The sequence below is a fragment of the Jaculus jaculus genome, chromosome 11, assembly GCF_020740685.1.
Source record: "Jaculus jaculus isolate mJacJac1 chromosome 11, mJacJac1.mat.Y.cur, whole genome shotgun sequence".
NCBI classification, from domain to species: Eukaryota; Metazoa; Chordata; class Mammalia; order Rodentia; family Dipodidae; genus Jaculus; species Jaculus jaculus.
Genome location: NC_059112.1, coordinates 112,652,132 through 112,680,072, shown reverse-complemented (window position 1 = coordinate 112,680,072; position 27,941 = coordinate 112,652,132). Strand labels below are relative to the sequence as shown.

At 46.4% G+C, this 27,941-nt stretch overlaps 2 protein-coding genes across 3 annotated transcripts; both read left to right on the top strand.

Moving 5' to 3' along the window:
* The first annotated feature begins 8,511 nt into the window (after positions 1–8,511).
* On the top strand, positions 8,512–13,207 carry Nme4 (NME/NM23 nucleoside diphosphate kinase 4). 2 transcript variants are annotated; one of them, XM_045161757.1, is made up of 6 exons: positions 8,517–8,642; positions 9,651–9,716; positions 9,822–9,955; positions 10,143–10,244; positions 10,379–10,491; positions 12,798–13,207. In XM_045161757.1, the coding sequence occupies exons 1-6, from the start codon at positions 8,552–8,554 to the stop codon at positions 12,919–12,921; spliced, it is 630 nt and encodes a 209-aa protein (XP_045017692.1). In that variant the 5' UTR covers positions 8,517–8,551; the 3' UTR covers positions 12,922–13,207. The 2 variants fall into 2 exon arrangements, with proteins under 2 accessions (XP_004652174.1, XP_045017692.1); XM_004652117.2 differs by lacking the exon at positions 9,651–9,716 and having other exon boundaries at positions 8,512–8,642.
* A 1,513-nt stretch (positions 13,208–14,720) lies between these two features.
* On the top strand, positions 14,721–27,665 carry Decr2 (2,4-dienoyl-CoA reductase 2). The gene is made up of 8 exons (XM_004652118.2): positions 14,721–14,932; positions 18,491–18,559; positions 19,376–19,427; positions 20,266–20,401; positions 25,953–26,077; positions 26,149–26,242; positions 26,433–26,537; positions 26,876–27,665. Exons 1-8 carry the CDS (start codon positions 14,853–14,855, stop codon positions 27,091–27,093), a joined length of 879 nt encoding a protein of 292 aa, XP_004652175.1. The 5' UTR covers positions 14,721–14,852; the 3' UTR covers positions 27,094–27,665.
* Positions 27,666–27,941: the final 276 nt, after the last annotated feature.

Below are 27,941 nucleotides of genomic sequence, written 5' to 3'. Positions count from 1 at the left end.
AAAATGTTAATAAAAATTGAGAAAAAAAGAAATTTTATGGAATAAAATTTAAGACCAAAGATCAAAATGTGTATAACAGTTAAGGCATTTGCCTATAGAGCCAAAGGACCCAGGTTCCATTCCCCAGGACCCACATTAGCCAGATGCACAAGATGGCACATAGGTCTGGAGTTTGTTTGCTAAGGCTGGAGGCCCTAATGTACCCATTCTTGCTCTCTTTCTATTTGCCTCTTTCTCTTGCTCAAATAAAAATAAAATATAAAAAAAAGTGGGGCTGTAGAGATGGCTTAGGGGTTAAGGTGTTTGCCTGCAAAACCTAAGGACCTTGGTTTGATTCCCCCGGACCCACATAAGCAAGATGTACAAGGTGGCACATGAGTCTGGAAATTTGCTTGTGGTGGCTGGAGGCTCTAGCATGCACATTCTCTCTTTGTCTCTTCATGTCACTTTCTGTCTCTCAAATAAATAAATAAAAATGAAAATATTTTTTAAAAAAGAAAAACAACAACATCAAAAAGCAACAACCACCAAAACAAACAAACAAACAAAATAATGGAGCATATGTTTACAGCAGCTAAAGACACTGTCATGCCCAACACCCACCCACCCACAACCACACACATACACATATGTGCAAATAAATACAATTTTAAAAATAATAGGGGCTGCATATTTAAAAAATAATAGGCACATAGTTTCAGTTCCAGCACTCTGGAGGCAACAGTAGGAGAATTGCCATGAGTTCAAGGCCACCCTGAGACTATATAGTGAATTCTAGGTCGGCTAGAGTGAGACACTGCCTCGAAAAACAAGACAAAAACAAAACAAAAAAAAACAGGGGCTAGAGAGATGGCTTAACAGTTAAGTTGTCTGTGAAGCCTAAGGACACAGGTTAGATTCCCCAGTACCCACATAAGGCCAGATGCACAAAGTGATGCATGCATCTGTAGTTCATTTGCAGTGGCTAGAGGCCCTGGTGCACCCATATTCATTCATTCTGGTTCTCTCCCTCTTCCTCTCTCCTTGGGGAAACAAAATATTTAAAAATAAAAAAATAATAAAACCAAAACCATGTATGGTTGTCATGTATCTGGTGTTCCTTTATAGTAGCAGGAGGCCTTAGTGCACTCGTTTCTTCTCTTTCTCACTCTCTGTCACTGTTTGAATAGGGTCTTGCTCTAGACCAGGCTGACCTGGAACTCACTATGCAGTCTCAGGGTGGCCTCAAACTCAAGGCGATCCTCCTTTTGTCCTTCCAAAGGCTGTGTGCTACATAGTTCTTTCCAGTATGCTGATAGCTAGTGAATTGGAAAGAGGCTTCTAGCTCAGCTCCAGTTTGATTTCTCAGTGACTTGCAGCCCAAGGATGTGGAGTCTTAAGCAATAGGGTCTTACTATCTAGTTCTGCTTGCAAATAAAAATAAAATATTAGAAGCCAGGTATGGGGGCATACACTTTTCATCCCAGCATTTGGAAGGCAGAAGTAGGAGGTTCTCTGTGAGTTTGAGGCCACCCTGAGACTACATAGTGAATTCCAGATGAGCTTGGGCTAGATCGAGACCCTACCTCAAAAAGCCAAAATAAATAAGTAAAATAAAATAAAATAAAATAAAATAAAAAGGCTGGAGGGGCTGCAGAGATGGCTCAGTGGTTAAGGGGCTTACCTGCAAGGCCAAAGGACCTTGGTTTGATTCCCCAGGAACCATGTAAACCAGATGCACAAAGGAACGCATTCATCTGGAGTCTGTTTACAGTGGCTGGAAGCCCTGGTGTGCCCATTCTCTCACTCTCTCAGCCTCTTTCCCTCTCTCAAATAACTAAATAAAAATGAAAATAAAAAAGCCGGGCATGGTGGCGCATGCCTTTAATCCCAGCACTAGGGAGGCGGAGGTAGGAGGATCACCATGACCACCCTGAGAATACAAAGTGAATTCCAGGTCAGCCTGGACTAGGGTGAGACTCTACCTCAAAAAAAAAAAAAAAAAAAAAAAAAAAAGATAAAAGCTAAATAATTCAATTAAAAATAAATAAAAAGGCTGGAAAGATTGCTTAGTGGTTATGGCACTTGCCTACAAAGCCAAAGGACCATGGTTCAATTCCCCACAGTACCCATGTAAAGCCAGATGCACAGGTGGTGCACGCATTCTGGAGTTTGCGGTGGCTGAAGGTGCACCCATTCCATTTCTCTCTCTCATCTCTATCTGCCTCTTTCTCTCAAATACCTAAAGAAATAAAATATATTTTTTTTTCTTAAAAAAAGGGAAAAAGCCAGGCATGGTAGCACACACCTTTAATCCTATCACTCAGAAGGCAGAGGTAGGAGGATCACCATGAGTTCGAGGCCACCCTGAGATTACATAGTGAATTCCATGTCAGCCTGAGCCATAGTGAGACCCTAGCTCAAAAAACAAAAACAAAAACAAAAACAAAAACAAAAACAAAAAAAAAAGGAAAGGAAAAAAGCGGCACAAGCCTTTAATCCTAGCACTCTGGAGGCAGAGGTAGGAGGATCACTGTGAGTTCAAGGCTACCCTGAGACTACATTAGTAAATTCCAGGTCAGCCTCAGCTAGAGTGAGACCCTGCCTCAAAAAAAACAAAAAAAGAAAGGAAAAAGAAAGAAAAAGGGATTTTCAGATAAATAGCTGAATGTAAGGAAAGTATAAGAGAAAAGCAAAAGAAAACACTGGACTTGATCTCTACAGATAGAGTATTTATTAGAGAAAACATCTAGGGGCCTCAGCTTTCCTGCGGGACGAAGGCTGAAGCACTCACTGAGCCAGGCTGGAATATAAGTTTATAAGGAGGATCCTAAGAAAAACAGACTGGACCAGGTGCAGTTGATAATAAGAAAATTGTAGCTGTTTGTGTCCTTGTTCAGAATAGGCTTCTTCAGCCAGGAATGTCTAAGGGAGGACACTCAGATGGTCTCTGGTCCTTCAAGGCCATCTAGGCTAAGGGGAGTACATTAATTAGGGAAGGGTGCCAAACTTCTTTATTGCCCCCAAGCTTTAGGGATAGTTATTAACTCTTTAGTTCCCTTTAGTTTTCAGGGAAGGCTAGTAACCATTCACTTAATGGCTCTTGCTGGCAGATCTGCATGGGAGAAATGCTAATATGAGATCTGAGTTCTTTAAGTTGAGTGAAATTCTCTCAAAGGAATATTTACATCTTCAGAGAGGAATAGAGAACATTATAACATCCTGTACTTGGGATGAAAGAACTAGTGTGGGAGGACAGTTATACCTCATGGAGAAGAGATGGAGAAAATGAGTCTATATTATAGCAAGATTTCTGCATTGTATGTGAAATGAAATACTATTAGTTCTGCTAGGGCTGTGGGTACTAGGTGTGGAGCGTGTTTGTGAAACTAGCACTTAGCCCTTGGGAAGGCTGAGGCAGGATGATTGCAATGAGTTCTAGGCCAGCCTAGACTTCATGAGAACTTGTCTCAAAATGAATGAATTAGGTAGGGTTGGAGAGATGGTTTAGTGGTTAAGTGCTTGCCTGTGAAGCTTAAGGACCCCGGTTTGAGGCTCAATTCTCTCTCTTTCTCTCTCTGTCACTCTCAAATAAATAAATAAAAATGAACAAAAAAAATTTTTTAAAATGAATGAATTAATTAATAGAACCAAATCCAACCATATAAATATCACTTAAATATTAATGGACTAGGCCAGGTGTAGTGGCCCACACCTTTAATGCCAGTACTCGGGAGGTAGAGGTAGGAGGATTACCTTCAGTTTGAGGCTACCCTGAGACTACATAGTGAATTTCAGGTCAGCCTGGGCTACAGTGACACCCTACCTCAAAATTAAATAAATATATATAGGTATATTTATATAAATATATGTATATATTATAAATATAATATATACATATATTATTAGCCCTTGGGAAGGCTGAGGCAGGATGATTGCAATGAGTTCTAGGCCAGCCTAGACTTCATGAGAACTTGTCTCAAAATGAATGAATTAGGTTGGGTTGGAGGGATGGTTTGCTATGAGCTTGAGGCCACCCTGAGACTGTATAGTTAATTCCAGGTCACCCTGGGCCAGAGTGAGACCCTACCTGGAAAAACTAAAAAAAAAAAAAAAAAAAAAAAAAAAAAAAAAAAGAAAAAAGAAAAGAAAAGGTGTGTGTGTGTGGGGGGTGCTGGAGAGATGGCTTAGCAGTTAAGGCATTTGCCTGCAAAGCCAAAGGATCCCAGTTAGGTTTGATTCTTCAGGACCCACGTAAACCAGATGCATAAGGGGGCACATGCATCTGGAATTTGTTTGCAGTGGCTAGAGGCCCTGGCACACCCATTTTCTCTCTTATTCTCTCTCTGTCTCTTTTGCTCTCAAATAAATAAATAAAATAAAAAATATATTATAAATATAATATATACATATATATATATAGAGAAAGAGACTCAAATTGCAAGGTAAAGTGACAGTCAGAGTGGTGTAGACCACTAAGGAAGGTAAGGCAGGAAGCTAGCCTGAGATCATTAGTTGAAGCCAGCTTGAACAACAGGACCTCATGTCTATTCTTCCTTTTTTTAGTCCCTGTATCTCTAGTGCTGGGGATTGAACTTAAGGCCTAAAACATACTAGACAAGTGTTCTTCTACTCTGCTTCATCTCCAACCCTTAATTATTTTGAGACAAGGTCCTGCTATGCAGCTCAGGCTGGACTTGAACTTGCAATTCTCCTGCCTTAGCCTCTTAATTGCTGGAGATACAGGCTTGGCTACAATGCTTGGCTACAACAGAATATTCTTCAAGCCATACTGTTTGTCTCAGAAAAAATTAAATTAGGGCTAGAGGGACCCAGGTTCCATTCCCCAGAACCCATACAAGCCAGATGCACAAGGTGGCATGTGCATCTGGAGTTCTTTTGCAGTGGCTAAAGGCCCTGGTGTGGTGTGCCTATTCTTTTCCTACCTCTCTCAAATAAATAAATAAAAAGCATTTTTAAAAATTTATAAAGTTGGGCTGGAGAGATGGCTTAGTGGTTAAGCGCTTGCCTGTGAAGCCTAAGGACCCCGGTTTGAGGCTCAATTCCCCAGGACCCACTTTAGCCAGATGCACAAGGGGGCGCACGCATCTGGAGTTCGTTTGCAGTGGCTGGAGGCCCTGGCGCTCCCATTCTCTCTCTCTCTCTAGCTATCTGCCTTTCTCACTCTGTCTGTCGCTCTCAAATAAATGAATAAAAAATGAACAAAAAAAATTTATAAAGTTTATATGAAAGAAAGAATTATTAGCTGGTGGCAAACACCTTTAATCCTAGCACTCAGGAGGCAGAGGTAGGAGGATTGCTATGAGCTCGAGGCCACCCTGAGACTGTATAGTTAATTCCAGGTCACCCTGGGCCAGAGTGAGACCCTACCTGGAAAAACTAAAAAAAAAAAAAAAAAAAAAAAAAAAAAAAAAAGAAAAAAGAAAAGAAAAGGTGTGTGTGTGGGGGGGGGGGGTGCTGGAGAGATGGCTTAGCAGTTAAGGCATTTGCCTGCAAAGCCAAAGGATCCCAGTTAGGTTTGATTCTTCAGGACCCACGTAAACCAGATGCATAAGGGGGCACATGCATCTGGAATTTGTTTGCAGTGGCTAGAGGCCCTGGCACACCCATTTTCTCTCTTATTCTCTCTCTGTCTCTTTTGCTCTCAAATAAATAAATAAAATAAAAAAGATTTATTTTACCTAGCTGGGTATTGGTGGTGCACACCTTTAATCTCAGCACTCTGGAGAGGTAGAAGGATTGCTGTGTGTTCGAGGCCATCTCAAAAAATCAAAAGAAAAGAAAAGAAAGATTTAGCTGGGTGTAGTGGCATACACCTTTATTCCCAGAACTTGGGAAGCAGAGGTAGGAGGATCACCATGAGTTCGAGGCCACACTGCGACTACATAGTGGGTTTTCTTCTCTTTTTCTTAATTCTATTTTTATTTATGTGTCAGAGAGAAAGAGAGAGAATGGGCACACCAGAACCTCCAGCCACTGTAAACAAACTCCAGATGTATGTGCCACCTTGGGCATCTGGCTTACATGGGTACTGGGGAATTGAACCTTGAACCAGGGTCCTAGGCTCCACAAGCAAACAGTTAACCACTAAGCCATCTCTCCAGCCTTTTTTTTTTTTTTGGTGGGGGGGATGTAAGGTCATGATCTAGCCAAGGCAGACTGGGTATTCATTATAGTCTCAGGGTGGCCTTGAATTCCCAGTGCTCCTCCTACCTCTGCCTCCTGAGTGCTGGAATCAAAGGTGTGTGCACCACCAAGCCGGATTGGGTTTTCTTACAACCTCGGAGATGTAAGTTAATTATCCAGTTGGGATAAACGTCATTGGTTAAATCTAAATATGTTTGGAAGACCTGTGTTGGTTAGGGAGAGAGGACATATCAGAAAGAGCCCATGGGCAGGAGGTGGATGGAGATTTGGGAGGAGCCTGTGAAAAATTAAGGAGGAAGTTCAAGGAAGCTATTCCTCCTGATCACCACCTTGAGTTGGCTGAAGTTTCCTGATCACTATCTGTGTCTCACTGGTGCAGAGCAATGACTCAGAATTATGCAAGTGAAAATGAGTGCCCCCAGGGGATTGCAACAAGGCACTGAAACCTTGTGGACTAGTCAGCTCGGCCTTTTCTAGCAGAGTTTGCGTTAGCACCATCAAGGAACAACTTTCACTTTGCTTGTAAACCACACAGGGAGAAAGGGAACCAGGGTTCCAAACAAGTTGACACTATTTTGGTGCTACTATTTTCCTTAGACATAATTGACTGTCTTTGGGTTTCTCCTTAGCATAAATTATAATGAGAACAACACATTCTGGAGTCCAGCCAAGGGAGGACACCTGTACATGTCCTTTTCCCATACAGCTGTGGGTTTTGGGGTCCCTCAATTGATTATTCCTTTCTGTGAGTCTCCTACACACCTGGAGTTGCCTTCTAGTCTCACCAGGGCAAGACTATGCTTTTTTAGGCTCGTGTTCCTAACTATCTACCTACAAAAGAAGATTACCTTAAACTGGAGAGATGGCTTAGTGGTTAAGGTGCTTGCCTGAAAAGCCTAAAGACCCAGATTCCATTTCCCAGTACCCACGTAAAGCCAGATGTACAAAGTGGCACATGCATCTGGAGTTCCTTTGCAGCAGTTAGAGGCCCTAGCATGCCCATTCTCTAGCTCTCTCAAATAAATGAATATATAAAATGCCTTTTTAATTTTTAAAAAATATTTCATTTATTTATTTGACAGAGAGAACAGGGGAGAGAGAGAAAGAATGGGCGCACCAGGGCCTCCAGCTACTGTAAAAGAACTGCAGACTCATGCACTCACTTGTGCATCTGGCTAATGTGGTCCTAGGGAATTGAACCTGGGTTCTTTGGCTTTGCAAGCAAACGCCTTAACCGCTAAGCTATCCCTCCAGCCCAAATTTTTTTAAAGTTTTTTTTTTTTTAATTTTTATTAGCATTTTTCATGATTATAAAAAAAATCCCATGGTAATTCCCTCCCTCCCCCCCTACACTTTCCCCTTTGAAATTCCATTCTCCATCTAAAGATTTTTAAAGTAATGGTGGTGCACGTATTTAATCCCAGCACTCGCTTGGTTGGCAGAGGTAGGAGGATCACTGTGAGTTCAAAGCCACCCTGTGAATTCATATAGTGAATTCCAGGTCAGTCTGAAGTAGAGTGAGACCCTACCTCAAAAATAAAAAAAAATAAAAAAATCCAAATAAGGGCTGGAGAGATGGCTTAGTGGTTAAGTGCTTGCCTGTAAAACCTAAGGACCCCGGTTCAAGGCTTGATTCCCCAGAACCCACATTAGCCAGATGCACAAGGGTGATGGTGATGGCTGGAGTGTGAGTAGGAACTCCTGCTGCCACTCCACCTCAGACTTTGTGTTTGTTTGGGTTTGTTATTTCCAGGTAGAGTTTCACTCTGGCCCTGGCTGACTGGAATTCACTCTGTAGTCTCAGGCTGGCCTTGAACTCATGGTAATACTCCTACCTCTGCCTCCCAAGTACTGGGATTAAAATGTGCCACCACGCCTGGTTGTTTATTTTATTAAATATTATTTATTTATTTATTTGAGAGAGACAGAGACAAATGGGCACGCCAGGGTCTCCTGCTGCTGCAAACAAACTCCAGACACATGAACCACCTTGTGCAATCTGATTTATGTGGGTTCGGGGGAATCAAACCTGGGTCCATTGGCTTTGCAGGTAAGTGCCTTAACTGTTAAATTAACCCTCCAGGCCTGTTTTTTATTTTATTTTATTTATTGTTTTTTTCGAGGTAGGATCTCACGCTAGTCCAGGCTGACCTGGAATTCACTCTGTTCTCGGGGTGGTCTCGAACTCATGGTGATCCTCCTACCTCTGCCTCCCGAGTGCTGGGATTAAAGGCGTGCTCCACCACGCTTGGCTTCTCTTGATTTTTAACCGAAGTTGAAACTCATCATCTCCACTGGGGAGGAGTGGGGGTCTCGAGGGGCGGGGCGGGCGGGGCGGGGTCCGGCGGGGCGGGGTCGGCCCTCCAGCTCCAGCTCGGCGGCTTTCCGCGGGTCACTCCGCACCATGGGCAGTCTCTTGGGCAGCGCCGCGGTTCGGGCGCTGCTGTGCTGGCCGCACAGGCTCATCTTGCGCCAGCTCGTGCGCCCCAGCTTTGGTGAGTCTGGCGCTGGCCGGGGGTCGGGCGCGGGGCGGCTGCGCGGCCTTTGTTCGTGCACGTGGACGGCCCGAGTGGCCGAGCGAGCGCACGGGACTGGGAAGGCACGGGCTTGGCTCGCTAGACTCTGCAGCCGCACCTCCCCAGCTGCCCCGGGCTGCGGAAACGAGGATCCCAGAGCAGAGGAAAGCCAAAGGCCAGGCAGCCATTCATGACGGTGTTGCAGCCGATCTGTGGCTCTTGGGGTTGGGGGCGCGCTCTCAGCACGGAAGATGTTAGGCGCAGGCCAAGCTGGGACAGAGGCGGGACACCAGGCCCGAGACTTCCCTACCCACCTCTGCCTGGGAACCATGAGGACGCTTCAACGGAGCCATTCAGTGCTTCCTTCCTTCCACTCGCACTGGAAAGTGAACTGACGTAGGAAGGCATAAACAAGCTGGGATCTGAGCCATAGGGCTACACTGGGTTCCCCATTAACTAGGCTCCGGGAACAAATACGCTAGGAATTCTCCCACAGGCTCCAGTCAGCCTGGGAGGACGTTGTGGGCACCTGCCTGTCTGCTCCCTGGCATGCGTGTGTAATTTTCCCTTTCGGATCATGAAGCCGAACCCCTCCTACCTAGATCCTAAATTACTTTTTTTTTTTCTTTACTTTTGAGACATCCAGGTGTTAGTCCTGTCTCAAAAGCAGCTCATTGCCCTGAGGCTGCAGGAGAGGAAGGACACCGTAAAACTCCCTAAGTAGTGTTCATTTGAGAGTTTAGTTTGAACCTCATAGCTGCCAGGCAAAGCGAATCATCTCCACCCCTTCCTTCTCAAGGCCCACGCCTTTATTTCTACTATGCAGTCCACATGGAAGGGGTGCATGACCTCTCCTTGCCAGAGGACGGGGTTTAGACTTTCAGTGTGTGGCAGGTCTGGGGTTCACATTGTCTGTAGCCTGGAGGAGTCAAGGCCATTGCTGCATGGCCAGGCCTGATAGTCACTAATCTCCCTGGCCTCTCGAAGATGTCTTTTCAGGGGAGCCAGTTCCACCTTTTATGCTTGTTCCTTCCCCAGCTGTCCTGCATAGAGGTGGGCACCCTAAATCTGGGTAATGCTGGGCCTTGGTGGGTGAGCCAGGTTGGGGAGATGTGAGAGGCTGAGGCAGTGACAGCCCTGACCCCTTCTCTTTTAAAGGAGGGCCCTCCTGGTCCCAGGAGAGGACCCTGGTTGCCGTGAAACCTGATGGGGTGCAGCGGAGGCTGGTGGGGACTGTGATCCAGCGCTTTGAGAGGCGGGGCTTCAAGCTGGTGGGGATCAAGATGCTGCAGGTATCTGAGTCCTTGGCCTGTGGTGTCCCTAAAAGGAGTCTGTTGGCGCTGGCAATTTTCAGGGCTGGGAGCCAGCCTATGTGGGTGTTGTCTGCAAAGTGCCCTAAGGTCATGACACCAGTGTGGTGGGGGAGAACGGGCTCACTCTCCAAAGGTTTGTCTCATCTCTCCTCTCAATGCCATGCAGGCACCAGAGAGCATCCTTGCTGAACACTACCAGGACCTACAGAAGAAGCCCTTTTACCCAGCCCTTATCAGCTACATGAGCTCTGGGCCCGTGGTGGCTATGGTATAGCTGGGTAGGGGCAGTGGAAGGGCTGTGGGGGTGTGTCTTCCCTCACACATGGGGGCAGCCTGGATTGAACCCAGGGCTCCTTTGTGCCCCACCCCAACTTCTCCCCAACCTTTAGCTCTGTGCTGCAGGTCTGGGAAGGGCACAACGTGGTCCATGTCTCAAGGGCCATGATAGGACATACTGACTCCACTGAGGCTGCCCCGGGGACCATCAGGGGAGACTTCAGCATTCACATCAGCAGGTATGGGTCTCTGACATCTTTGGTATTCTGATGTGGGGTGAAGATGCCAGTGTTTAGGGGGACAGCTTGCAGGTATAAGGGAGATCCTAGAGACCTGGGTGTCTTTCTGAGCTGAAAGTGAAGCCAAAAGAGACTTGATAGTGGAAGATTGGCTAGAAGTTTCATTATTTTATTTTTTGGGGCAAGGTCCATGTAGCCCAGACTGGCCTTGAACTCTGGATCCTTCTGAATGCTGGGATTATAGGTGTATGTCATTGTGCCTGACTAGAAGATTTCTTTTTAATTTTTTAAAAAATGTTTAACTTATTTATTTGACAGAGAAAGAAAGGGGGGGGGGAGAGAGAGAGATAGAGTGGGAGAGAGGGAGAGAGAGAGAGAGAATGGGTACACCAGGGCCTCCAGCCACTGCAAACGAACTCTAGATGTATGTGCCCCCTTGGGCATCTGGCTAATGTGGGTCCTGGGTAACTGAACCTGGGTCCTTTGGCTTTGCAGGCAAATGCCTTAACTTCTAAGGTAAGGTCTCAGTCTAGCCCAGGCTGACCTGGAACTCACAGTGATTCCCCTGCCTCAGCCTCCCAAGTGCTGGAATTAAAGGTGTGCTTCACCATGCCTGGCTTTAGAACAGTTTCCCCACCCCCCTTTTTTAAAACAGCTCTTTAACATACACAGAAGAAGATAACACATTATCTTGTGAGACACCCTGAGGGGGTTGGCATGTGATAACTGGTAGAGAAAGGCAGCTCCCAGTTAGGGTCTGGGTTGGCCTATGAAGTTGTGGATTAAGGTCTGAGGCCTTGCTCAATTCAGTTTCTAGTCTCTGTTACTTTTTTCCCCCTCCTTTTCTCTTCCCTCTTCCTCTCCTTTTCCTTCCCTCTCCCTCCCCCCCTTTTTTTTGCATGTGCATAGTATGTGTGATATGATGGGCGTGGTGTATGCACATGTGTATGTGCTGGTATGGAACCGATGGGCTTGCATATGGCAGTTAGAGGAGACTTTTGGGTGCTCCCATCTATCACTCACCCAGCAGATTTTTTCTTGTGACAATCTCACACTGATTCTACAACTTGATGGTTCGTGAGCCTCAGTGCCCCCACTGGACTGGGGTTACAGGAATGTACGGCCACATCTTTGCTGTTTATGTGGGTTCTAGAGATTCAAATTTGGGCAGTCTCAGGTCCCCTCAGACCTCATACTTGTGCAGGAAGTGCATTTAGCCATTTATCCATCTTTCCAGTCATTTTTCTTTTTAAAATGATGTATTTTTCCAAGGCAAGCACCCTTTGCCATTTACACACACACACATATTTTTTGTTTTTTCTACATAGTGGAGGATGATCTTGAATTCCTAATCATTCTGCCTCATACCTCCCAAGTTCTGGAAGTAGACTTCCACACTTAGTTTATACAATGCTGAGGAGCAAACCTAGACTTCATGCATGATAGGCAAAAAGTCTACCAGTTGAGTTATACTCTCAACCCCAATTTTCCTTCCTTAAAAAAAAACAAAAAACACTTTAGTTATTTACTTATTTGAGAGAGAGAGAAAGAGGGAGAGAGAGAATGGGCATGCCAGGGCCTTCAGCCACTGCAAATGAACTCCAGATACATGCACCCCCTTGTGCATCTGGCTTACATGGGTCCTGGAGAATCGAACCACGATCCTTTGGCTTTGCAGGTAAATGCCTTAACTGCTAAGCCATCTCTTCAGCCCATCTTCCTTTTTTTTTTTTTCTTTCATTTTTTTATTAACAACTTCCATGATTATAAACAATATCCTATGGTAATTCCCTCCCACCCCCCACTTTCCCCTTTGAGTCTCCATTCTCCATCATATACCCTCTTCCTCTCGGTCTCTTTTATTTTGATGTTATGCTCTTTTCCTCCTATTATGATGGTCTTGTGTAGGTAGTGTCAGGCACTGTGAGGTCATGGATATCCGGGCCATTTTGTGTCTGGAGGAGCACATTGTAAGGAGTCCTACCCTTCCTTTGGCTCTTACATTCTTTCCGCCACCTCTTCCCCAATGGACCCCCCCCTTTTTTTTTTGAGACTGGGTCTCCCTCTGTAGCTAGGCTGACGTGGTACTGTGTAACCCAGGCTGGCCTTGAACTCAAGGTAACCCTCCTGCCTTAGCCTCTCCAGTGCTGGGATTACTGGTATGTGCAGCACCATACTCCACTGTTATTCCTTTCCCTTCTGTAAAATGACCTCACTTCCCTAGAAAGAGGGCAGCAGGCTAGAGGCAGATTGTCCTTGAACCCCTGACGCGGATGCTTGAGCTTCACCTTTTCCACCTGTCACAGGAACGTCATCCATGCTAGTGACTCTGTGGAGGAGGCCCAGAGGGAGATCCAGCTGTGGTTTCAGAGAAGCGAGCTGGTAAACTGGGTAGACAGTGGCCACCAGGCCAGCTGCTACCCATCTTGAGGGCTTGAACTGTTCCTGACACTTCCATGGCCATCCAGGACTAACTACCTCTGTCAACGAGAACTGAAGCCAACACCCTTGCCAACTGTCCAAGCTACTTGTTCACCTTCTGCCCCACTCCAGCCAAAGGGAGTTTGAGCCCCAACTTTATGTGCCTTTTTGTATCCTAAGTCAGCACAAGATTGGACCACACCCTTCTGTATGAAAGTGCTAGATAACCTTTGGGGTACCTTTAAGGTAAACTTAGCTGCTCCAAGGGAGATACATTAAAATCTTCTGCTTAGAATGGGAGTGTGTTCATCATTACTTGTCATCTCTGTGTTGTGCAACTTTTGGGGAAGGCATGAACAAATGCCAGTTCACCCCAGATAGGTCACCAACAACAGACCAATGTAACAATTCCATCCAAGCGTAGCTTGGCAAATCAATGAGTTTATTTGGCTTGCTAACAGCATAGGTCAGACCCCAAAAGAGCCGCATTATGGAAAAAGCCCATCTTGACATGGATGATGGCCTCATGGAAGTTGTGTCATTTAATCTTCTACTTCCATATACTCTGACATCCCTGCTGCCCCAAGGCCAGGGGCAGCTTGGGGCTGGAGGAAGTGTTGGCTAGGGAACCCCATAAGAGAATTCTATGACCCGTAGGTGCCATTTTGTGCAGCTGTCTTACGTGGGTCCTGGGGAACTGAACTTGGATCCTTAAGCTTCGCAGGCAAGCACCTTAACCACTAAGCCATCTCTCCAGCCCCCTCAGCCATCTTTTATTTATTTATTTATTTGTTTATTTTGATTTATTTGAGAGCGACAGACAGAGAAAGAGGCAAAGAGAGAGAGAGAGAGGAGAGTGGGCGCGCCAGGGCTTCCAGCCACTGCAAACAAACTCCAGACACGTGCGCCCCCTTGTGCATCTGGCTAACGTGGGTACTAGAGAATCGAGCCTCGAACCGGGGTCCTTAGGCTTTACAGGCAAGCGTTTAACCGCTAAGCCATCTCTCCAGCCCTCAGCCACCTTTTTTGACATTTCCAGAAAGTACCTTTAACTGCTGAGCCATCCCTCCAGCCTCTCGACTTTTTAATTTTTTTTTTTTTGTTTGTTTGTTTTTGGTTTTGGTTTTTCGCGGTAGGAGTCTCAGGGTGGCCTGGAACTCATGGTGATCCTCCCACCTCTGCCTTCCGAGTGCTGGGATTAAAGGAGTGCGCCACCACACCCAGAAACTTTTTAACTTTTCGTTGACGGAACGCAGCCCTGGGTTCCCGGCACTGGCCTCAGGAGGGCTAGGTGCTGTGACCCTTGCTGGCCACAGAGGCGGTCTCCCCGGGATCTGCGTCAGAGCTGGCAGCGCCAGAGGCCCATCTGGGCTTTGCTCTCCAGGGTTTCTGAGCACGGGGAAGGCGTGTCCGGGAGACAGGGTCGTGCTCATGCATTGCCACAGCTTCCACACCTGGGAGGCCGACCCACTAGCGCAGCCTGAGTCCGCGGATCGGACCTGGCGTGTCCGCCGTGGTGCTGCACAACGACTGACTTGCAATTCCAAGCCGCCACAGCGTTAAACCCGCCTCCCAGCCGCACTGCGCCCGCGCCCGCTCAGCCTGCGCCCGCGCCCGCTCAGCCTGCGCCCGCGCCCGCTCAGCCTGCGCCCGCGCCCGCTCAGCCTGCGCCCGCGCCCGCTCAGCCTGCGCCCGCGCCCGCTCAGCCTGCGCCCGCGCCCGCTCAGCCTGCGCCCGCGCCCGCTCAGCCCGCGCCCGCCCCGCCTCCTGGCGGCCGGTCCCAGCAGGCCGTGCGCCGCGGTGGGCGGGAGCGGCGTCCGCCTGGCCCGACTGCTGTCGGGGTCGTCTGGGCGGAGCTAGGCTCTCGCCGAGCTTGAGGCTGCTTCCTCGACCTCGAAGCTTCGTACTGTCCCGGCCAGCTCAAGCCCGCACCGAGCGTCATGGCCCAGCCGCCGCCCGACGTCGCGGAGGACGACTGTCTTCCTGAGTACCGTCACCTTTTCTGCCCGGATCTCCTACAGTGAGCTCGAGCCGGGTCCCGGGGAGCGGTCGCGGGGCGGAGCGCAGGGGTCTTGCAGGATGTGACAGTACCTGGGAGCCGCTCTGGAGTAATGCTCGTGAGCGATCCTAGACCTGAAGTTTCTTGGACTTGCAGGCTTGAGGTTCTTGGAGAGTGGGATGAACTGGGAGGGAAGCCTTTCTGATTTGAAAACGTCTTTCTCTTGATAACTTTCTGCACAGAGGTTTAGGTTAAAATTTTTTTACCCCTTCGAGGTCAGCCTGGACTAGAGCGAAACCCTACCTCAAAAAATAAGTTTTTTTTTTCTTTTAAGGTAAAAGTTTTTTTTTTTTTTTTTAATGGTTTTAGTTTTAGTTTTTCGAGGTAGGGTTTCGCTCCAGTCCAGGCTGCCCTGGAATTTAGTATGTAGTCTCAGGGTGGCCTCGAACTCATGGCTATCCACCTACCTCTTCCTCCCAAGTGCTGGCATTAAAGGCATGCGTCACCACTCTTAGCTGAAAAAAACCTTTTGCCCTGAAGATCCAGAAAGCCTAAGAACAACAGGTTCTTAAAGATTGTAATTTTGGGCTGGAGAGATGGTTAAGGCACTTGCCTGTGAAGCCTACGAACCCAGGTTGGATTTTCTAGGTCCCATGTAAGCCAGATTCACATGGTGGAGCATGCATCTAGAGTTCATTTTCAGTGGCTGGAGGCCCTGGTGTGTCCATTCTCACTCTCTCTCTTCCCTTCTCTGTCTCTAATAAATAAATAAATAAATAAATAAATAAATAAATAAATAAATAAATAAATAAAAAAGATTGTAATTTTATGTCCCGAGTTGTAGCACAGCAGTGTCCAAGGGCTTGGTTTCCATTCTCTGCAGGATGCATATTATTGCACAGACACACAGGTTAGAAGCTTTTGGGGCCAAAGTCACATCACATTAGGTGAAAGTTTATGAGGATCAAAGGCTACTTAACTGCTGCCCTTCAGTAAATACGGATTTGTTAATTTATTGGTGGTTTTTTGAGGTAGGGTCTCATTCTAGCACAGGCTGACCTAGAATTCATTATGTCATTTCAGGCTGGTCTTGACCTCATGGTGATCCTCCTACCTCTGCCTCCCCAGTGCTGGGATTAAAGGCATGGATTACCATCCTAGCCCAGGTTGACCTGTGTTAGAATTTGGGATTGACTAGGGCAATGTGGGGAATACAAGAGAGAAAAGCTGGACATGGTGGCACATGCCTTTAATCCCAGCACTGGGGAGGCAGAGGTAGGAGGACTGCCATGAGGTCAAGGCCACTCTGAGACTACATAGTGAATTCCAGGTCAGCTTGAGTTAGAGTGAAACCCTACCTTGACAAACCAAAAATAAAATATAATAAAGGTATGAGTCACTACGACATATTTTTTTAAAAAAGAATTTTCCAGTGAGATCAGTGATTCATAAATCCTTCAACCTGTAATTCATTATGTAGGCTCAGGTTGGCCTCGAACTCACAGTGGTCCTCAGCCTCTGGAGTGCTGGGATTAAAGGCATGTGCATGCCTGTGAAGGCCAGAGGTCAGTGTTGAGTGTTTTCTCAATCTCTTTCCTTTCCTTTCTTTTTTCTTTCTGAGAGAGAGAAAGAGGAAGAGAATGGGTGCATGTCTTTATGAGAGGAGTAGAGAAAGAGAATGGACACACCAGGGCCTCCAGCCACTGCAAAAGAACTGGAGACACATGTACCACTTTCTGTATCTGGTTTAGTAGGTCTTGGGGAGTCAAACCTGGTTCCTTTAGTTTTGCAGTCAAGCGCCGTAACTACCAAACCATCTCTCTAGCCCTGTCTCGTTTAAGATTGGGTCTCTGTTCCTGAACCTGGAACTCACTAATTTGGCTAGACTAGGTAGCTAGTAACTCTCATGAGTCATAGCTCAGTTTCAGGATTACAAGCAGGCACCACAGTACCTGGCACTTGAGAGGTAGAGGTAGGAGGGTCGCCGTGAGTTCAAGGCCACCCTGAGACTACAGAGTGAATTCCAGGTCAGCCTGGGATAGAGTGAAACTCTACCTTGAAAAACCAAAAACAAACAACAACAAAACAAAAACATATTATTTAGGCTGGAGAGATGGCTTAGTGGTTAAGGCATTTGCCTGGGAAACCTAAGGTCCCATGTTCGATTTTCTAGATCCCACATAAGCCAGATGCACAAAGGTGAGGCAAGCACAAAGTCTCACTTGCCCACTAGGTGGCAGAGGTGTCTGGAGTTCTATGGCCCTGGCATGCTATTCTCTCTCTTTCTCAAAAAAAAAAAAAAAAAAAGCTGGGTGTGGTGGCACACACCTTTAATCCTGGCACTCAAAGGCAGAGGTAGGAGGATCGCCATGAGTTCAAGGCCACCCTGAGACTCCATAGTGAATTCCAGGTCAGCCTGGGCTAGAGCAAGACTCTACCTCGAAAAACCAAAAAAAAAAAGGCTGGAGAGATGGCTTAGCTGTTAAGCTGTTAAATGCTTGCCTGTGAAGCCTAAGGACACCCACCCCCCCCCGGTTTGAGGCTCAATTCCCCAGAACCCACGTTAGCCAGATGCACAAGGGGGTGCACACGTCTGGAGTTCATTTGCAGTGGCTGGAGGCCCTGGCACGCCCATTCTCTCTCTCTTTCTCTCTCTGCTTCTCTCTGTCCCTGTTGCTCTCAAATAAATAAACAAAAATAAAAACAACAACAAAAGATCATAAAAAAAGAATGAAACAATAGCTAGATGTGCATCTTTAATCATAGCACTCGGGAGGTAGAGATTAGGAGGATTGCTGTGAATTTGAGACCACCCTGAGACTGCATAGTGAATTCTAAGTCAGCTTGAGCTAGAGTGAGACCCTACCTCAGAAAACATACACACACATTATCATTATTGATTTATTTGAGAAAAAGATGGGGAGAGAGAGAGAGGAGAGTGAGAGAATGAAAACAGGCATGGCAAGGCCTCTTGCCCTTGCAGATGAACTCCAGATGCATGTGTCATTTTGTGCTCCAGGCTTTATATGGGTACTGGGAATTGAACCCAGTCGGCAGGCTTTACATGTAAGCACCTTTAACTGCTGAGCCATTTTCCCAGCCCAAAACTGACCTTTTAAAAAAAAAAAATTAATGTTTTTGAAAGTATTTTTATTTATTTATTCAGAGAGGAGGACAGGTAGAGAAAGAAAGAATGCATGTGCTAGGGTCTCCCTCCAGTGGCTGTAAACAAACTCCAGATATGTGTACCATCTTGTGCATCTGGCTTACATGAGTCCTGAGGAATCAAACCTGGGTCCTTTGGCTTTGCAGGCAAGCACCTTAATTGCTAAGCCATCTCTCCAGCCCAACATTGATGTTTTTTTTTAAAAAAATTATTTATTTGGATGTGTCTGTATATATGGGTATGCCAGGGTCTCTTGCCACTATCATTGAAAGCTTGTCTGGCTTTATGCGGTGTGATGGCTGGGGAATTGAACCTGGGCCAGCAGCTTCATTAGCAAGCACTTTTAATTGCTGAGTCATCTCTCCAGGCCCAACAGTGATCCTTTAAATATCCTCTGTTTTCCTTTTTCCCAGGGACAAAGTGGCCTTTATCACTGGTGGTGGATCTGGAATTGGCTTCCGGATTGCTGAGATTTTCATGCGGTATGCACTGCTCTGGGACCCTTGCTTTCCCATGTCTGGACCCTGCTAGGCCTTTGGGAGTGGTCAAGGTCTGCCCTTGTGTGGGAGGCAGGACCTGGGGGTGGTATCTGAGTGAGGCTGTGTGTCTGCTACAGAGAACAGTGTCTCTTGGGACACAGGTTCTATGGCCTCAGGTTGGTCAACAACTTGCCACCAAAGCCCATAGATCTCAGCTAGGCTGAAATAGAGGTAGAAGAACCCTCCCCAATTTCCCCCAGTATGCCTCTTTTCACAACAGGAAGTGAGTCCCACAGGACGAGACTTTGGGACTCATGGCTTCAGGTGGGCTCTTCTCCAGAGCTGGTGGGTATATGTGTCTTGGTTCTTAGTAGGGCAAGGCTATCTGCTGAGGGTCCTTCTGAGGATGAGATGGGACATCTATCCTAGCTTCCTGGAACCTGTTCAGCACTGTGGGTCTGAGTTTGTCAAGAGGTGGGGCAGGAAGTACCCTGCCTCAAAATGGATTCTCTGTCATTCCCTCAGTGTCCTAGGGAAGGGGCTGGGAGGGAGAACCCAGCAAGTTGTGGACAAGTATCTGGGCCTGGTACCAACACTTCACCGTAGCCTTTCTGTAATATACAGATAGGCCCAGCCTAGAAACCTAGGAGTGGACAATCATGGCTCCTCAAGGTCCCTTAGAGCTCTTTGCCCTGCTTGTGTTCTTGTGCCCTTTAAGACCCACACTTCAGCCCTTGATGCTTGCCTTTAGGGAAACTCCTCATGGAATACCTGGGCATGTCTCTCATACTGATATCTCTGGCCTATTTGGTTTTGCAGGCATGGCTGCCACACGGTCATCGCCAGTAGAAGCTTTCCAAGAGTATCCTTGGTGAGAGGATCTTCGAGACTGTGAGGATCTTAAGCCTGGGCATGGAGGGTCCTGAGGCCGCATGTTCCCTCTCACATATGGGGCTTTAGTAGAAGGGCCCCTCTCAAGGGCACCCCTTGCTTTTAGTTTTCCTTTTATTTTTTCAAGGTAGTATCCCACTGTAGCCCAGGCTGAACTGAAACCCACTCTGTAGTCCCAGACTGGCCTTGAACTCATAGCAGTCCTCCTATCTCTGCCTCCTAAGTGCTGATATTAAAAGGTGTGTGTCACCACACTTGGCTCACCCCTTGCTTTTTTTTTTTTTTTTTTAATTTGAGAGAGAGATTGAGAATGGATGTGCCAGGGCCTCTAGCCACTATAAATGAACTCCAGATGCATGTGCTACCTTGTGCATCTGGCTTTACATGGGTACTGGGGAATTGAACCTGGATCCTTTGGCTTTGTTGGCAAGCACCTTAACCATTAAACCATCTCTCCAGCCCCACACCTTGCTTTTTTAGGGGTCCCATAGGGCCCCATGTTGGAAGGAAATGTGGCCTCATGAGAACTTGGGCTCACCAGCATTATGAAGGTCATGAGCTCCCTCACCAGCTCACAGAAGATGATCCAGAGGATGATGCAGGGTCTGGGGCAGGTGGCAAGTGGTAGAGATCGTAAGATGTCTTCCCAAAGCACATCACTAGGGACCATGGCTTCAGGAAGTGACCACTTTTAAGTTGGGTGTCCCCAGAGCTGGGTGGGATGCAGCAGCAAAGTTGAGGTCCAGGTAGAATCTGGATGTGCTTTTACATAAAGTTCTGAAGGCTGCTGTCCACCTCTCTTCCTGTCTGGTATCTAGGCTGCCAAGAAGCTGGTCACTACTACTGGCCGGCGGTGCCTCCCTTTATGTATGGACGTCCGAGTTCCCCCAGCTGTCATGTCTGCTGTGGACCAGGCACTGAAGGAGTTTGACAAAATTGACATCCTCATTAACTGTGAGTCAGTGTTGGCGAAGCCAGAGGCTTCTAGCAAGTTGGCATGGCAGTGCTGCTCAGAGGTCTCAGAACTGTGGTTTTAGAGTAGGGATGTGCCAGAGAGCCTAGGTACTTGTCCTGGTTCAGCTGTCACTCGCTTAACCTGAGGAAAGATTCGTTATATGGCCTGTCCTTGCTCTTGCTCTTTTTATAATTTTTTTCAATTTGTATTTATTTATTTGAGAGAGAGAGAGAATGGGTGCTCCAGGGCCTCCAGCCACTGCACACGGACTCCAGACACATGTGCCACCTTGTGCATCTGGCTTTACATGGATCCTAGGGAATCAAACTGGGATCCTTTGTCAGTAAACGCCTTAAGTGCTGAGTCATCTTTCTAGCCCCTCATCTTACCTTTATAAGAAAGATGTTTCCTTTTACTTTTTTTTTCATTTGCATGTGTGTTTGTGTGTGTATATTTATGGGTGTCCCAAGGTCTTTTGTTGCTACAAACAAATACCAGATGCCTACACCACTTTTTGCTTCTGTATACATAGATAGTTTAGAAATTGGACCTTGGAGCCAAGTGCCTGTAATCCCAGCACTTGGGAGGCAGAGGTAGGAGGATCACCGTAAGTTCAAGGCTGCCCTGAGACTGCATAGTGAATTCCAGGTCAGCCTGAGCTAGAGTGAAAGCTTACCTCAAAAAAACTAAAACAAAAACAAACAAACAAACAAACAAAAAACAGAAAGAAAGAAAGAAAGAAAGAAAGAAAGAAAGAAAGAAAGAAAGAAAGAAAGAAAGAAAGATAGAAAGAAATTGAACCTAGGCTGACAGGCTTTGTAGTCTAGTGCCTTTAACCACTGATCAATCTACCCAGCCCTCCTTTTAAAATATATTTTATTCATTTGAGAGAGAAAAAGAGGCAGAGAGAGAGAGACAGAGGGAGGGAGGGAGGGAGGGAGGGAAAGAATGGGCACGCCAGGGCCTCCAGCCACTGCAAATGAATTCCAGACACACACACCCACTTGTGCATCTGGCTTACATGGGTCCTGGAGAATAGAACCGGTATCCTTTGGTTTTGCAGGCAAAGGCCTTAACTGCTAAGCCATCTCTCCAGCCCTAGCCCCCTTTTAAAAATTATTTGTGCCGGGCATGGTGGTGCACACCTTTTATCCGAGTACTCAGGAGGCAGAAGTAGGAGGATCATTGTGAGTTCGAGGCCACCCTGAGAGTACATAGTTAATTCCAGGTCAGCCTGGACCAGAGTGAAACCCTACCTCAAAAAAAAAAAAAACAAAAAACGTTAGCAGAAAGAAAGAGGAGAGTATATGGGTGCACCAGGGCCTCTTGCTGCTTCAAATGTTCTCCAGATATATGTGTCAGTTTGCACATCTGGCTTTTACTTGGTGTTGCAGTCTGGTTCGCATTGCTGGTAGAAATCACTCAACTAAGAGGAGCTCCTGGGAAAAAGAGGTTTATTTTGGCTTACAGGCTCTGGGGGAAGCTCCACAATGGTAGGGAAAAACGATGGCATGAACAGAGGGTGGACATCACCCCCGGCCAACGTAAGGTGGACCATAGCAACAGGAGGGTGTGCCAAACTGGCATGGGGAAACTGGCTATAACACCCATAAGCCCGCCCCCAACAATACACCTCCTCCAGGAGGCATTAATTCCCAAATATCCATTAGCTGGGAACCTAGCATTCATAACATCTAAGTTTATGGGGACACCTGAATCAAAACACCACATCTGGGTATTGGGGAATCAAAACCAGGAGGGCAGGCTTTCCAAGCAAGTCCTCTTAATCACTGAGCTGTCTTCCCAGAATTGTTCCACCATTTTTTGGGAGGGGTTTCGAGGTAACGTTTCATTCTAGCACAGGCTGACTTGGAACTAACTCTGTAGGCCTAGGCTGGCCTTAAACTCACAATAATTCTCTTCTGCCTCCCAAATGCTGGGATTAAAGAAATGTGCCACTATGCCCAGATTCTCCCATCTTTTTCTTTAAAAAAAAAATTATTTATTTATTTGAGAGATATATAGAAAGAAAGCAGATAGAGAATAGGTGTGCCAGGGACTCTAGCCACTGAAAATGTACTCCAGATGCATTTGCCACCTTGTGCATCTGGCTTATACAAGAACTGGGGAATCAAACCTGGGTCCATTGGCTTTGCAGGCAAGTGCCTTAAGTGCTAAGCTTCTCTCCAGCCCATCCTTTATTTTATTTTTTTGAGTGTGTGTGTGGGGGGGGGGGATTCAAGGTGAGATTTTACTCTAGCCCAAGCTGACCTGTAACTTACTCTGTACTCCCAGGTTGGCCTTGAATTTACAGCGATCCTCCTCCCTTTGCCTCCAAAGTGCTGGGATTAAAGGCATGAGTCACCATGCCTGGCCTATTTTTCCTCATTGTTTCTTTGTAATTTTTTAAAAATTTATTTGAAAGAGAGAATGGGCATGCCAGGGCTATCAGCCTCTGCAAATGAACTCCAGATGTATTTGTCCCATTGTGCACATGTGTGACATTGCACACTTGCGTCACTGTGACTGGCTTACATGGGACCAGGAGATTCAAACATGAGTTCTTAGGCTTTGTAGGCAAGCATCTTTACTAAGCTATCTCTCCAGCCCTTCTTTTTATTTTGAAAGTTTTTTATTTTTACTTGGTTTTTTTTTTTGTTTTTTATTTTTTTTATTAACAACTTCCATGATTATAAACAATATCCCATGGTAATGCCCTCCCTCCCCTCACTTTCCCCTTTGAAACTCCATTCTCCATCATATCCCTTCCTCCTCTCAATCAGTCTCTTTTATTTTGATGTCATCATCTTTTCCTCCTATTCTGATGGTCTTATGTAGGTAGTGTCAGGCACTGTGAGGTCATGGATATCCAGGCCATTTTGTGTCTGAAGGATCACGTTGTAAGGAGTCCTACCCTTCCTTTGGCTTTTACATTCTTTCTGCCACCTCTTCTGCAATAGACCCCGAGCCTTGGAAAGTGTGATAGAGATATTATAGTGTTGAGCACTCCTGTCACTTCTTCCCAGCACCATGATGCCTTCTGAGTCATCCCAAGGTCACTGCCCTCAGAAAAGAGAAGGTTCTCAACCAAAAGTGAGAGTAGCATTAATATATAGGTATGAACATTAAGAGAAGTGCTTACTGGGCAGTTTGATGTATATACATTTAGCCAGACAGCAGCAGACATTATACCCCTAGGGTTTATGACTACCCCTGTTTTGGGTTTTCAGTATCAGGGATGTGTTCCCTCCCATGGAGTGGGCTCCAGTCCAATTAGAGGGCAGTTGGTTTCTACCATGACAGACGTGCCACTATTGCACCCAGTAGCTTATTTGGCCTGGCTGGCCAAATATAAGGCTTGCAGTGTCCACTGTTGTGTATCTTCCCTGGTGATTTCTCTCTTTGCCATTGAACTGCATGCAGAATGGCTTCTTGCAGCTTTCTGTCAGCTGGTCTACATGGAGGAGGTTATCAGCTCGGTTACAGAAGGATTTTTCAGTGGCCTTGCAGCCCAAGTATGTGGCGTCTTCAGCAATAAATTTTTATTTTAAACAGATTCTTTTATTTATTTAATTTATTTATTTATTTGAGAAAGGGGGACGGAAAATGAGCACGCCAGGGCCTCCAGCCACTGCAGATGAAGTCCAGATGCATGTGCCCCTTGTGTGTCTGGCTTATGTGGGTCCCAGGGTATTGAACCAGGATCCTTTGGCTTTGCAGGCAAATGCCTTACCCGTTAGCCATCTCTCCAGCCCTCTTTCTCTATTTCTCAAATAAATAAATAAAAATTTAAAAAAAAAAAAAGTTTTCTCAGGAAGCTGCAAATATGTACCCAGTTTGCTTCTGTGTAGGTTTTTTTTTTTTTTGAGGTAAGGTCTCACTCTACTCAAGGCTGACCTGGATTTCACTGTTTAGTCTCAGGGTAGTCTTGAACTCACAGCAATCCTATCTCTGCCTACCAAGTGCTGGGATTAAAGGCATGTGCCACCACACCCAGCCTTCTTTTTAATTTTTGAGACAGGGCCTCATGTAACCCAGGCTGGCCTGGAACTTGATATATAGTCAGGGAAGGCCTTGAACATTCTGTTCGTTTTGCCTCTGTCTCCTGAGTGCTGGAATTAAGGTTACATTCATAGGCACCTCTGATTAGGACTTCAATTTCTTGGGAGATAGTATAATATCTCATTCCTATCACAAAGTTTTCCAGTGCTTGGCTTCCTACCTCATCCATCTTGGACTACCTCCGCAGTCCCCACACTTACTGCCCACAGGACATAGGTTTCCTTTCCCCCCTTCCTGTCAGGACCTTCGAGGTAGGGTCTCACTCTAGCTCAGGCTGACCTGGAATTCACTATGCAGTCATTGGGCAACCTCAAACTCAGGGTGATCATCCTACCTCTGACTCCCAAGTGCTGTGATTAAGGGTGTTTGCCACCATGCCTGGCTCTGAAGTTCAATTTCTTTTTTTTTTTAAATTTTTATTTATTTATTTATTTGAGAGCGACACAGAGAGAAAGACAGATAGAGGGAGAGAGAGAATGGGCGCGCCAGGGCTTCCAGCCTCTGCAAACGAACTCCAGACGCGTGCGCCCCCTTGTGCATCTGGCTAACGTGGGACCTGGGGAACCGAGCCTCGAACCGGGGTCCTTAGGCTTCACAGGCAAGCGCTTAACCGCTAAGCCATCTCTCCAGCCCTGAAGTTCAATTTCTAAACTGTCTTATGTATGCTGAAGCAAGAAATGTCAGGAAATACTGGGCATGGTGGCACGTGCCTGTAATCCCAGTGCTAGGGAGGTAAAGACAGGAGGAACTCTAGGATTTGCTGCCTACTTGTCTCACTGAATTGGTGAGCTCAGGTTCAATGAGAGACCCTACCTATCTCATAAAAACATGGCAGAGAAGCAACAAAGGAAGAGACCTAATACTGACCTCCGGTCTATACTTACATGCATGGTTTTCTGCACATATATATGTGCCCACAAACATGCAAAAAAAAGTTCCCTCTTAAATTCTATTGGGATTTTGGAGAACTTATGCACAGTAATAAGTTCTAGGTTGCTTTGGTTGGTTTTCAAAAGGGAAAAGTTCAACTCAAAGCTTGTAAACTCAGAAGTGTTCTGGCCGCTGCTGGTAGTTGTACCTCAGAAAGTAGGTGCGAAATGGCTTCCTCGTAGTGTTCAGTGGTCAAATGCTAATGAAAGAAGAGCTCACTTAGGTGCTGAAGTTCACTTTTATACTAGTTTTCAATGCTTTTAACATTTGTAATTTAAATTTTAAAAGTCATATTTACAAACACTACTGTAACTTCAGTGAGACCGAATTGTATGATGGAAGCTTTTTGCTTATAGTATTTATTACACTACTTAACTCAGTAAATATGTCAAAGTAGCATTCAGTTTATTTTTATATTGTTTTACTTGTGTATGTGAATTTACCCTGGAGATTATAATGCAATGCTAAGGGACCAATAAACTATCACTGAACAACAATAAAAAAGTGTCAGGACCTGGCTTCCTGCCTTCCAGGCCTTTAATGTCTCCTGCTTTGTAGGTGCAGCTGGAAACTTTCTGTGCCCTGCCAGTGCATTGTCCTTCAATGCCTTCAAGACTGTGGTTGACATTGACACCATTGGCACCTTCAATGTGTCTCGTGTGGTCTATGAGAAGTTCTTCCGGGTAGGTGTCCATATGGTGGGGACCTCCCTTTCCCTGACTGCCTGCTCACTGCTGTTCCTTGTATGTTGCAGGACCATGGAGGGGTGATTGTGAACATCACTGCCACCCTGAGTGTCCGAGGGCAGGTGCTGCAAATTCACGCAGGCGCTGCCAAGGCAGCTGTGGGTATGGGCACCCCTCTGGCCTGCCCTTTCCTGATAGTCCCTGAAGATTGACAATCTCCACATGAACCTGAGCCCAGCTATGGATGGCATGGGGCCTAGCCTTGACCTTCAGCCTTCAGTGGTGCCTGTACCACCCTAAGAGGCAGAACAGCCTTGTGATATCCCCTCCTACTCACTTTTTTCCCATGCAGATGCTATGACCCGACACTTGGCTGTGGAGTGGGGTCCCCAGAACATCCGTGTCAACAGTCTGGCCCCTGGCCCCATCAGCGGCACTGAGGGGTTACAGCGACTGGGTGAGTCTGTCAGGCAGCATGGGCATCCATCACAGTTTCCATAGCTGTGACAAGTCTTGAAAAACCTAGTCTTTTCCTGTTACTCAGAATTTTTTCCAAGAGGTTAGCCTCCTGTCTTGTCCAGCTTGGCCCACTCTGCAAGTCCTCATACTCTCCCTCTCCACAGGGTTTCGGGTTCCCTTGTGGTGATTCTGTGTCACTGGACTTAAGTAGTTCTTGCTCTGCTGGGCCTCAGTGACACTAACAGTGCCACCACTCTTTCCAAGTGAGGTTAAGGGAGGGCGAAAGGCCTTGTGGTATGGGGAATTACTGGAGCCTGGCTTCCTGCTGTATTCCAGGGGGTCCTTACTTCAGTCCAAGTACAGAAGCTCTTTTGAGCCCCCTGCAGAGACTGGGAAACAAGACGGAAATTGCCCACAGCGTGCTATACCTGGCCAGCCCTCTGGCTTCCTACGTCTCAGGGATTGTGTTGGTGGTTGATGGTGGGAGCTGGATGACCTTCCCAAATGACATCAAGCGACTAGTAGATTTCAAGTCCTCCTCTTCTAAGCTCTAGGTGAGGATCCACTGCTATTTTTAGGATCACCTATTCGGAGTACTTCTCAGTGGGCAGACAGAGCCCCCTGAGGAGGAGGGTCCAATGCCACTGGGCACTTCCAGTGAGCAGTGCTTCTGTCTTTGTTGGAGGCAGGTGTTGGAGTGACACTTTTTTAGAAACAGGGTCTTTTTAAGAGGCTGGTCTCCATCTTCCTGTCTCAACCTCCTTGGTGCTGGGATTACAGGTGTGCACTAGGTCAGGTGGGGTACAATTTTTGACACAAAAACTTGCATCCAAGATGCACTGTTCTTCATGGAAATTGGCAACCCTAGCAGTCATCTGGGGACTGGGCTGTTTCCCTGCTGTTTCTCCATAGCCCACTTCCTAGTTACGAGTGATCAGGCCATGAGACCAGGTTGACACCTGCCTATGGAGGCATCTGAAACAGTTCTGTAGGATTTTGCCAGGAAACGAATTTTATTAAATTATGTTTTATGGGCTGGAGAGATGGCTCAGCAGTTAAATAAAGGTGCTTCCTTGCTAAGTCTTATGGCCCCAGTTTGATGCCCCAGTACCCACATAAAGCCATTATGAACACAGTGGTGCATACATCTGGAGTTCATTTGCAGTGGCAGGAGGCCCTGGTGTGTCCATACATTCTCTCTCTGTCTTCTTGTCTCTCTCAAGTAAATAAAAAACAATTAAGAAAATGGTTTTGTTGTTGTTTTTACTATAAAAATTCCTATGATTTGGAATTTGTAAAGGATTAAAAAAAAAGATTTACTGTGCCAGGCGTGGTGGCACACACCTTTATTTATTTTTTATTTTTATTTTTTGTTTTTTTTTTTGAGGTAGAGTCTCACTCT

Bases quoted from the DNA above. Each gene is read 5' to 3' on its own strand.
- Nme4 (XM_045161757.1), top strand. From the start codon at position 8,552: ATGGGCAGTCTCTTGGGCAGCGCCGCGGTTCGGGCGCTGCTGTGCTGG. The intron at 9,717-9,821 runs GTGGGCACCCTA...TCTCTTTTAAAG, and splicing joins CCCAGCTGTCCTGCATAGAG to GAGGGCCCTCCTGGTCCCAG. The intron at 10,245-10,378 runs GTATAGCTGGGT...TCTGTGCTGCAG, and splicing joins CTGGGCCCGTGGTGGCTATG to GTCTGGGAAGGGCACAACGT.
- Decr2 (XM_004652118.2), top strand. From the start codon at position 14,853: ATGGCCCAGCCGCCGCCCGACGTCGCGGAGGACGACTGTCTTCCTGAG. The intron at 18,560-19,375 runs GTATGCACTGCT...TTGGTTTTGCAG, and splicing joins ATTGCTGAGATTTTCATGCG to GCATGGCTGCCACACGGTCA. The intron at 20,402-25,952 runs GTGAGTCAGTGT...CCTGCTTTGTAG, and splicing joins AATTGACATCCTCATTAACT to GTGCAGCTGGAAACTTTCTG.